The sequence below is a fragment of the Aethalodelphis obliquidens genome, unplaced genomic scaffold (genome assembly GCF_003676395.1).
Source record: "Aethalodelphis obliquidens isolate GAN/ISIS:26980383/991018 unplaced genomic scaffold, ASM367639v1 scaffold166, whole genome shotgun sequence".
Classification (NCBI taxonomy): domain Eukaryota; kingdom Metazoa; phylum Chordata; class Mammalia; order Artiodactyla; family Delphinidae; genus Aethalodelphis; species Aethalodelphis obliquidens.
The window spans coordinates 4,713-15,566 of record NW_020838110.1 but is presented as its reverse complement, the minus strand read 5'-3'; the positions used below and the strand labels follow the sequence as shown (position 1 = coordinate 15,566).

General features: G+C 52.7%; 2 protein-coding genes across 17 annotated transcripts in view; one reads left to right on the top strand and one right to left on the bottom strand.

Moving 5' to 3' along the window:
* The window catches only part of TTYH1 (tweety family member 1), a 58,933-nt gene extending 52,732 nt beyond the window's left edge, over nucleotides 1-6,201 (bottom strand). For 8 of the 9 annotated variants that reach the window (XM_027099971.1, XM_027099972.1, XM_027099977.1 and 5 more), the window contains exon 1: nucleotides 6,110-6,198. The gene's annotated coding sequence lies outside the window, so the exon portion shown is untranslated. Of the gene's footprint in view, nucleotides 1-6,109 lie in introns of all 9 variants that reach the window. The other variant, XM_027099973.1, reaches the window with a different exon arrangement.
* LAIR1 (leukocyte associated immunoglobulin like receptor 1) lies at nucleotides 1,583-8,837 on the top strand. 8 transcript variants are annotated; one of them, XM_027099989.1, is made up of 9 exons: nucleotides 1,583-1,736; nucleotides 2,173-2,208; nucleotides 4,111-4,407; nucleotides 6,618-6,720; nucleotides 6,958-7,068; nucleotides 7,164-7,181; nucleotides 7,290-7,327; nucleotides 7,531-7,583; nucleotides 7,659-7,835. In XM_027099989.1, the coding sequence occupies exons 1-9, from the start codon at nucleotides 1,703-1,705 to the stop codon at nucleotides 7,719-7,721; spliced, it is 753 nt and encodes a 250-aa protein (XP_026955790.1). In that variant the 5' UTR covers nucleotides 1,583-1,702; the 3' UTR covers nucleotides 7,722-7,835. The 8 variants fall into 8 exon arrangements, with proteins under 8 accessions (XP_026955790.1, XP_026955787.1, XP_026955789.1 ...); XM_027099986.1 differs by lacking the exon at nucleotides 7,659-7,835 and adding an exon at nucleotides 8,130-8,837 and having other exon boundaries at nucleotides 1,594-1,736; nucleotides 4,111-4,359; XM_027099988.1 differs by lacking the exons at nucleotides 6,618-6,720; nucleotides 7,659-7,835 and adding exons at nucleotides 6,193-6,262; nucleotides 8,130-8,837 and having other exon boundaries at nucleotides 1,595-1,736; nucleotides 4,111-4,359.
* Nucleotides 8,838-10,854: the final 2,017 nt, after the last annotated feature.

Sequence of the window (10,854 nt, the reverse complement as noted above, 5' to 3'; positions counted from 1 at the left end):
AGAGAGAGAGAGAGAGAGAGAGAGAGAGAGAGAGAGAGAGAGAGAGACCAGAAAAACACGGATACATAGGGCTGGCTGGTGTTAATCAACGAGGGTGACCCCTGGACTTCATCCTTTAGCCTCTACCATCTGCAAGGCCATGAAAATAAAACTTAATGCATCACTGTCAAGGTGAGAGCCATGTTCAGCATTCAACTTGACTCTGGGGAATCTTGTCTTCCTTTAATTTTTGACTACATAGCCTTCACCTAGTGTTCATTTCTTTGAGGCATTTAAGAAGACCTTTAAAATAGTCTATTAAGCAATTTTAGTTTTTAAAATAATTATTATTTTAAAATGGAGCGTGGTCCACAGATTTAGTCTGAAATTTTGACAGAAAATCTAGTATATTTATTGTTTACTTATTAAGAATTCCAGGGATAGGCAGTCCCAGGGCTGGTTCAGCATTTGGGGACCTTCTATGAACCCTGGATCTTGTATTCTTTCCCCTCAGTTTGTTCAGTATTTCTGCTACTGTAGTCAAGCTTGTTGCCTCATGGTTGCAAGATGGCTGCTGCAGCTCCAGATATCACATCATCATGATATAGCTGCCCATGGACAGGAGAAAAGGAGGCAAAAGTCTCATGAGACTCTCTGTTATTAAGAGACAAATATGATTCCCAGAAACCCTGATATATCCTGCTTTAAGTACCATTGGCCATACTACATGCTCACGTGCCCCCTCTGGACCAATCGCTGCAAATGGGATTGCTGGCTTGCCTTAACCCAAATTTTATCCTCTGCACTCCCCCCATCCCTCAGCTCCAGGGTTGGAACATAGCCACTCAAACAGAACTAGGTTTCTGTTAATAAGGAAAAAGTGAGCATCGGCTGCTGTGCAGACATCAACGTCTGGCACAGCTACCCCCTGGGAGAAGCAGCTCTTGCCTGGCCTCAGGGGCAGTGGACGTGAGATTCCCTGATGGGGCTCCTGTCCTACTGGGCTCCGTGTGCACAAACGCGCTCCCCATCCCTGGTCCTGCTCTTTATTTCAGCACCCAGCTGGGTGCCCCACCTGATCCCAAGCCCAGGGCCAGCTCCCAAGGTCTGTCTCCTGATCACCCAATCCCTTTAGGATTTTGCATGTGCTGATGGACCAGCCTCCCTTTCCCTGGTTCCCATGCCACTTCGGGAAGATAGGCAGAGAACCCATGTGAGTGAGATATTTTTAATGAGCTCAATACCTTGCTGGGAATGTAACATATATTGTAATATTAAATACCTGGAGGGGGATTTGGGGCTTCCCATTTTAAACACAAGGAAGTGTTGGCATAAAGTGGTGTAACTCTTTGCCCGAGAACAGACGGCTGTCGTGTGGAGCTGGGACCAACAGTCAAGTCAGTTTGCTGCACAAATCCGTGTTCTGCTTGCCCCACAGAGTGAGAATGAGGCTCCCACCCCAAGGGGTGCCTCCAGAGATGAGTTCAGCCTCATCAGTGCACAGGGGGAACAAACAACTTTTGGAAGCCAGGCCCCACCTCTGTCTCGTTAGTGGGAAGCGTGGTTGGGAGGGGAGAGAGAGCTCTTCCCCTTTGTGTGAGGCCGTTGACATAGAAACCCCAGACAGGGGCCCTAGCCACCACATCCTCTTCTCTCGTGTTGCCTACAGGCTCTCTCCTTCACTCACAAACTCCAGGACGGTGCCGGGGGCAGGGGCTGGGCCATGTCCCCCCGTCCCACCACCCTCCTGGGCCTGGGTGAGTCCTGGAATGGAGGGGTAGGAATCCAGGGGCAGAGGGGCTCTGCTTCCCAGCTCCGTCCCGACTCCAGCCCAGAAGACGCTGGGGCCCTAGCGGGGCAAAGTGGTCCCCCTCAGCTCTGGCCAAGACCTAAGTCTTACCACGGAAGGTTCAGTGCTGGAAATGGTGCCTGGGTATGGGGTTGAGTTCAGACTGAGAAGGGCTGGGGGGCAGGGAGGAACACCTGCTTGGAAGAGGGGTTGGGGGTTTGTCCTGAGACGATTTCGGAGCAAGGAGAGGGCTCGTACTCAGAGGCAATGTTGACCGGGGTGTCGGGGAAGTATGGGACGATGACCACCCCCTACCCCGCTGGCTCCTCAAGGCCCCCGCTTGACTGCGGCCCCTTGAGGAAACCGTACAGTGGGCGTCTTTCTCACTACAACTTCTCTTCCAGTGCTCTGTCTGGGTCACACGATGCACACACAGGCGGGTGAGTCTTCTCCCCAATCCCCTCTGCACCCCGCAGGCAGATGTAGGTGAGAGTGGAGCCGATCCTGGGGGCCCTGACATACACCTCGAATTGCAAACAACCCCCAGCGTATAACCCTCGCCCAGGTCTCTCCCGCGTTCTCCCCCTCCGCTCTTGATGGCCCCCAGGGACGATTCAGAGCATACAGACCAGGCTGCACCCACGAGCTCTCCCCGCACAAGCCCAGATCTCCCGCGGCAGCCCCTGGGCAGAGAACATGACCTCGCCAAGGGCAGACTCAGAATCCTCCTCAATCCCACCGTCTCCATCCTCCCGTACGGACTGTAGCACACAGTGATGTGGTTTTAAATGATCATTTAAAAGTTTTACTTAAAAACTTTAAATATCTATATAGTATATAATTTATCTTCAGGAAAACCGTAATCTTCCTTCGAGCCCTCTCACAGTTTACCTTCAGACAGACTGAGACCCACGCATCTCTCTTTGGTCTAGATCTGTCTGTCCCCATGCTGTCTGGCCCACTTATCTCAGTTACCTTGGTTTTCTTTCCCTTTCTAAATGCCATCTTCCCACTCAGCTCCAGACCTCCGCACCACCCTGAATGCCCGGTGTCCCCTGTCCCTCGGCCTGGGGAATTCATCCCTGACCTCAGATCTTGGCTCAGATATCTCTTCCCTCGGACCTCCCAGAGGATGGCAGCTCTGCCTCCTGTCTGCCCCCGAGATTCCCACACTCACCCCGAGGGCATGTACCACCGTTTGTACCCGTGGATTTGCACAATTATTTGTCAATGGCTATCCTCTCTCTAGACTTTCAGCCCCAAGAGGGCAGGCATCCTGGGTGTTTCTCATATTTGTGGAACCAGTGGTACATGGAGGCATCAGTAAACAGATAGATGAGAGCTAAGGTGTGGTCAAAAGAAAGAAAGAGTGAATGAGTGACCTCTGCCAGCCTCCTGCCTCTATGGGATTTTGCTGAATGTGAGGCCAGCTTCCTGTTTCAGGGCTACAAACCCGCTCTTCCCCCTGCCCCCAGCCCAGTTGAGACATTTGGGGTTTCCAGAGCCTCAGTAACAAGGAAATGGAAATAAGCTGAGATGAAGGTAAAAATACAGAGAAAACCCAGGGATGAAAGCACAGAAGACTCGCCTTGGACACAGAGATCCTCGCCTGCTGAGGAAGGTGGGATCAGATCTGTGCTCCAGCTCCTACACACACACACACACACACACACACACACACACACACACACACAGCCGCTCTGCAGACTGCGTCCCTCACCCCACACAATCCCACCTGAGACTGGCAGCTGCCCTTCAGACCAGCCCAGATCATTCCTACCGACTGAGACCCCTGCTCTCCTTGTCCCAGGAATGACCCGGTCATTCCCGTCCTGTGCCACCCTCCCAGCTGTCTCTGTTCCCCTAGAGTGGCCGTGGGCAGGGAGGGAGCCGCCCCCTGCAGCAGACATGCCCGGGGGCCCAGCCTGCTCTGACACCTCCCACGTCACCCTGAGCAAGACGTGACCAAGCCTCAGGGTCCTTAAGTCAAGTGGGGAAAATCACTCCGCAGTGATGGGAATTTATATGCTCATAGAATGGACCTGGGGGGGTCTTTTGGGGGAGGATGATGGAAATGGTCTAAAATTGGATTGTGGGACTTCCCTGGTGGTCCAGTGGTCAAGACTGAATGCTTCCAATGCAGGGGGTGTGGGTTTGATCCCTGGTTGGGGAACGAAGATCCCACATGCAGTGCAGCCAAAAAAAATTGTACTGTGGTGACGGTTGCACAACTTTGCAAGTTTAAAAAAAAAAAAAGTACCGAATTGAGCAACACAAATGGGTGAATTATGTGACGTGACGATTTTCACGTAATGCTGAGACTCTGCTCTTACCCATCCCAGGGACCCTGCCCAGTCGCTCCACCAGGGCTGAGCCCGACTCTGTAAGCCCCCAGGGGTGGCCTGTGACCATTGTGTGCAGGGGCCCTGCTGGGGCTGAGGAATTCCGTCTGGAGACGAAGGACAATAGGAGTGACTTCAAGGATGAGAAAACTGTGTTTCAAATTGGTCCATACCAGACAGAGGCCAGATTCCGCATCACCGCTGTGAGTAGAGACGCTGCCCAGCATTATCAGTGCCTCTATCGAAAAGGTAATCACTGGTCTGAGCCCAGTGAGCCCCTGGACCTGCCGGTGACAGGTGAGGAGGTCTCTGCTCTGCCCTCAGGTTTGCCCCAGGTCCCTGGACCCTGTCCCCAGCTGTGTCCTCTGTCCACAGGCTCCCCTGCCCCCTCCTGACCCCCAAACCCTCTGGTTCCCTCTTCCGTCTGCACACACATCTCTCTGCCTTCACACCTGGCTCAGGTCCCTGGAGCCTGGTCTCACCTGGACACCACGGTGACCTGGGCACTCAGCCCCAGCATCAGGGTGGGCACAGAGCTATCCCTGCTGGGCTGGCGGGGGGTGCGCTTCCAGAGATGGGGTGAGGACAGACCCCTTCAAGGGAACCTGTGTCTTTTCCCTCAGATGGTGTCGACTGTCCTTTCCACTGGGTGAGAATCTGTGGGCCCTAGGCCATGTGTCCCCTGTGGTGTGGCCCACCCTCCATCGGGCACATCACATGGTCCTAGACCCCTGACCAGGCCTGGATGGTGCTTTGGGGGACCTCTGGGATGAGGCCGTCCCTGTCCCTGTGTGCAGTCAGCCCCCAGGATGTCCTGGAGTCAGCGCCCACTGGGGACACTTTGACCCCCTCCACACCCGCCTGGGGCACTGACCCCGCCGTGCTGCTTTGGGGACACAGGAGTTCACGTACAGAGGACACCCGCTTAAATATGCTCCCAAATGGGACAACCTGGAGAAGTGCTAATCTTATTAATACCGAGGAAATATTTTCTTCTCACCTCGTGTGCACCAGACAGCCTCCTGCCGTGGGACTGATGCACATGGTGAATGAGGAGAAAGGGTCCCTGGCTTCCCAGACTTTAGCGGAGAATTCATTAAAATGAATAATAGGGATGTATATAAGTATATATGGGCATATAAAAATATAAACATATAACTTACAATGTAAAATTTCAGATCTATAATTTAAGTAAATTAGAATACAGTTACACTATTAAATATATAAGTAATACAATATAATATACATTACTATATTGTTACATGAGTAATGTGTGCTATATATTATGTTATCGTGTATTACTATCATCTGTATATGTAATATTAAAATGTGTACCATAATATATATTAAATATGTATAATTGATATAATTTTTATGTATAGAATAATTATGTATAATTTAAATTATTCATATAAATTAAATTATACATATGTAAGTTAAAAACATAATTTAAAATATAATATATATTAATATATATATAATATATTTATATATTTATATTATATATTATATATATTATATATATTAAAATATATTTATATTTACTATTTAGGCATTAAGCATATTTATATAATATGTAATATACATTATAGATGTAAACATATTGCTATATATTATTTGTACGTGTATAACATATATGCTATTCTAAATCGTAGTAAATGTCAGCAGGGGAAGCTCAGGCAGCAATGGCGTTAAAACGCAGGATGGGGTCGTGGATCCTGGACCAAGGACAGTGTTGAGGAAAGGATGCTCCAAGAAATGAAATTTTCTATTTTAAAGGACGTTGAGGACTCAACCTCTGGAGCAGTGGGAGGGAGGGGGCGCTGACCAGAAGAGGGGATGAAGCGCTCCAACCTTGTGGGTGTACCAGCCCCCAAGACCTCAGTTGGACCGCCTGTAAAATGAGCCATGCTGAGCACAGCACTTAAATGTAAAGGAGGTTATGGACAAAAGGCGCATGCGTGGAGTGCAGCTCGTGGCGGGTGCTGCATCCTCTCACCTGCTAAAGGCTGGGCTTCAGGCAGCTCGAGGACATCGGGTCTTGGCTTCTTGACTCACAGAAGAGCATTTCCGCCCCATCAGGGATTGCTGCGAAAAACAGAAGAGATCAGACATGGGGATTCTTGTGTTTGGCGTGGGAACCCAGAAGGAGGTGAGCAGGCAGAGGTTCCCGCTCTCGATTCCTGCTGGGTTTCCGTCTCTGTAAAGGTTGCACAAAGCGCGGAGAGCAGCGCCGTCCCATGCAGCCTCCTGCAGGAAGGAGATGCTGTGTATCTGCGTCATCCCGGGAGGGTGTCATTAGCCAGGGGTAGTGCAGTGGCTAGTGCAGCTGGCGATCTGACTTTTAGTTAACCTAAATTTCAGTGAAAATTGTCCCGCGTGACTACCGTGGTGGTAACCATCCTCACAGCAAGGTCCATGGGGCTGTTCTAGGGGGAGCAGGTCGGGGTCCGGGGAGGAGACCCCTTGGAGGTGGGGATGGGGGACTCAGAGGCTTCTCTGTCCAGATCAGGCCTCTGACCAGACCCTCCTCACTCCTCGGAGACACAGACGCATCCGCAGGACAATGACCGTCCTGATGCGCGAGGGGGACGCAGAAGCACGAGCCCGGTGCGTGTTCTTTGGGGAAAGGGGGAAAGAAGGGGCTTTGGTGCCGGTCATATCCCAGCTTGACCAGTGCCCTGTGGACAGAGGACTCCAGCGCTCAGATCCGGTTTTGTAAAGTGGAGATCATGTCACAGGACTATTGGGCATGAGAGATTTATGTGTAAGTGGGGACACGACAAGCGCCCAGCGCGTGGTGGGCACGCGGCTGGTAATCGGATTCCACCCTCCCACCTCCCGCAGGCCTGCCGACAGAGCATCTTTATATTCTCATTGGGGTCCCTGTGGCCTTTCTCCTTTGTCTCTTTCTCCTGGGCCTTTTCCTCCTCCATCGTCGGCACGAGAGAAAACGGGGTAGGTCTCAGGGACAGGGTGGGGTGACCCAGGCGGGCTGTTTGGGGTGCTGGGAAGAAGGCTTCTCTTCTGAATTCACACCCGACTGTCCCCAGGGCCCCCAAGAAGCAAAGGTGAGGAGCAGAGGCCCCAGGAGAGGTGAGGCTCCTGGGAGTGACCCCCGGGCCCCCAACCCCCTGCCCCCAGGCAGCCCCGAGGGCTCACGTGTTCTCTCCCCTCAGGCTCAGCCCCGCTGTTGACGTCGCAGATGAGACACCAGGTAAAGACAAGGATGGGGGACAGGTCTGGGAGCGGGGAAGTGGGGATTCAGTGCCATCAGGAAGCAATGTGGAAGGGGGTGTTCGGGAGCATTCTAGAATGTTCCAGATGGGGTGGGAGACCAAATATGAAGCTATGAGGTCAGACGTATTTGCCCCCTAAGGTCCACCCCAGAGAACTGACCCCTTGTCCTCTCCCTGCCAGATCTGGCCACTGTCGACAGACTTCCTGAGAAGAGTGGGGAAGTGGACACCTCAGTAAGTGCTTGTGTTAGCCACCTCCTGCTGGGTACCAAAGCCCCTGAAATTAGCAGCTTAACAAAATCATCTCAGTTTCCTGGGCCAGGAATTAGGAATCGGATCAGCTGGGCGGTGGTGGCTCATAGTCTGTCCTGATGTCGCTGTCAAGATGCCAACCAGGGCTGCATTCATCGGAGGCTCAACTGAGGCTGGAAGATCCACTTCCACGATGGCTCAGTCCCCTGGCTGTGGGGAGGAGCCCCATTTCCCCACCACACGGGCTCCTCCATGGCGGCCGGCCTCCCCCAGCAGGAGGGACCCCAAAGAGGGAGGAACAGAAGGCACACTGTCCTCTGTGGCCTCCCCTACAGGTGGCCCTCACTCTGCCATATTCTATTGGTCACACAGACCAACCCTGCTTCTCTGTGGGAGGGGACTACACAACGGCGACTCAGGAGGTGGGATGTGCGGGGGGTACCTGGCGTCTGGCGACCAAAGTCTTCCCCTCCCACAGCCCCTCCCTCACCTCAGCCACCCATACTCACCCTGCGTCTCTCTCCTCAGGCCTCTGCTGCAGGAGGCCCCCAGAAGGTGATATATGCCCAGCTGGACCACCCGGCCTTCACACAGAGGGTGGCCAGAGCTGTGTCCCCACTGTCCACAGAGCCCACAGCCAAGTCCAGCATGTATGCAGTCCTTGCCAGAAACTGACCCCAGGCCCCCCTGGCCTCTGCACTAAAGACACAGGAGGGCACTCTTGCAAAAGCCTGCAGTGGACATTTGGAGGGTTTCCCTGTGGAATCGGCCCTTCCTGAAGTCATCCGGTCAATTCTCCTGCTGGCAAGAGCTGGAGTCCTGAGACCCCCCAATCAACTTCTAGGAGATTCATTCACCATGTGGCCCCTCCCACAATCAACTAGCTCCTTGGAGAGGACGTGTAGCACTTGTTTCAGAGACCCAGCTGTGGTCCCTTGGCTGTTTCCAGAGACCCAGCTATAGTGCTTGGCTGTTTCCAGAGACCCAGCTGCAGTCTCTTGGCTGTTTCTAGAGACCCAGCTATGGTCCTACAGTCGCCCAGCTGATTCCAGATATGTCCTGTGAATCCTCCCCTGCCCCCAGAGACCTGTTTTGTTTTCTCAGCTGACTGTACGAACCTTCCTAGAGTTCAGTTGTTGATCTTGAATCTGGGCTACACTTATGCAGCTGATAGCTAAGACCATGTTTTCTAGATCACGCTTCACGTTGTTCATCAATAAACGTCCTCACAGGCCCGACTGCGTCAGCCCTGCGTGTGGCGCCGGGGTACACAGGTTCTAGGTCCCAGTCTCTGTCTCCACACTCACTCAAAACTTAGTGAGGGAAACGACAAAAAGGGCATCATTGTTTTCTGATTCAAGTGTGTCTCAGGGATGAGAGAGGGAGATGTCTGAGGGGACTTCTGTCTGGGTGAAGGCGCAGGCCTGCCCCACCTGATACAGCTGCCATCTCCCCCGCCATGTGCACGCCCACGAATGCACGCATGTACTGTACAAACGCATATACTTATGCACACACCCACACGCATGGACACGTGTGGAGTGGGCGAGGGAGTTGATGAGACCACGACTGCACACGGAGGGTCCCTCGGGCTTTAGGTCCACCCAGAGGAACATGCAGGTCCCCATTTCCCACCCCTACTCCAGTTCATCCCCACTGGACGCCATGCATTCTCCAAACACAAGAGGACCCATCAGCTGTAGGACACTGTCCTTGATCTGACCTTCACCCCGTCACCTGGCTAATGCCCTTCAGGTTTGGGATTGGAGGCTGTTCATCCCAACAAGCTTGCAGTTGCTGCTGTAACGAACCCCTCACATAGGGGCACCAAACAACACAACTTATCATCCTACAGTTGAGGAGCTCAGAGGCTAACATGTTAAACTGGGCTAAAATCAGGGGTCAGCAGGGCTGCGCTCCTTCTGAAGCCTCCAGGGCAGAGCCCATTCCTTTACCTTTAGCAGCGTCTGGGGGCCGTCTGCATTCCTTGCCTCGGGGCCCCTTCCTCCGCCTTCAAGGAGAACTGTAGCCTCTGCAAATCCTCCCTCTGACTAGGACCCCTGCTTCTGTGGTCGCACCTCCTTCCCTCTCTCTCACCTGCCTCCTCCCTCTTACAAGGACCCTGGTGATTACATTGGGTCCACCTGGAACATACAAGCTCATTCCCCCCCTTGAGATCCTTAACTCAATCACACCTGCAAAGACCCTTTTCGCACCTAAGGTAACACAGCAGTTGGCTCCAGGGCGTCGGATGCGGACATCTTTGGGGCTGTTATTCTGTCTACCTGAGCGGGTGTCGGGCCTCAGCACCACCTCCGCTTGTGGGCTCCTCTGGGCTTGAACGCCTCACTCTGAATTCTAAGTACCCCCTTGCAGGAATGTCTCCTTCTTCCACTAGCTTGTGAAATGATCAATGTTTGAGAGTCTATTCCTTGTGTCCCTAGAACCTCTACGTAAGAGGAGGTCGGGGAGGAAGCAGTGGAGACTGGAAACGCACCCCACAACCCGTTAACCCCCCCACCCCCACCCGGTGCTCAAAGTGACAGGAGGTCCCTGTGTGACAGGACTGGCTGCTCACCAGCACCGTGTCCTCCCTTCCTGGGCTCCCAGCGAGATGATCTCCCCAGCCTCCCTGCAGTTATGTGTGTCCTGGGATGAAGTTCACAGTGGCATGTGAGCTGGATGGACGGAGCTTCTTCCAGCCCTGGCCCGTGAACCTCCCACACAAGATCCTCACGGCTCTTCCCTTCTGCTGGTGGGTATGGATGCCCTGGGTGACCTTGGACCCACACGCTGAGTGTGGCACCTGGTTCCCAGATGACCCCATAGAATAGAGCCTGCTGTACCCCTTCTATTAGTCATATTTCAGGTTTCTCTAAAGTTGATGCTTTAACATGGGTCATACATGCATATGCTAGTGTGAAAATTAATAAAAGGAAACCTAATTTAAAACGGAGTTGCGAAGCCCTAAAGGGGAGCTCTCTCACCCCTACCCTCTGCTGCAGCTTACTTTACATTCCTGGGCAGGAAGAAACTTGATTTTCAGAAGGATGATTTTCTCCTCGCCCAGCAATAGCCCAGCCAATGAAAAGAGCAACACGCTAGCCAATGAGAAACAGTCACAACTTAGCCAATGAGAAACAGCACCAGCTCAGCTAATGAGAAACAGCAACAACTCAGCCAATGAAAAAACAGCCTCAGCCCAGCCAATGAGAAACAGTCACAACCTTGCCAATGAGAAACAGCAAAGCCC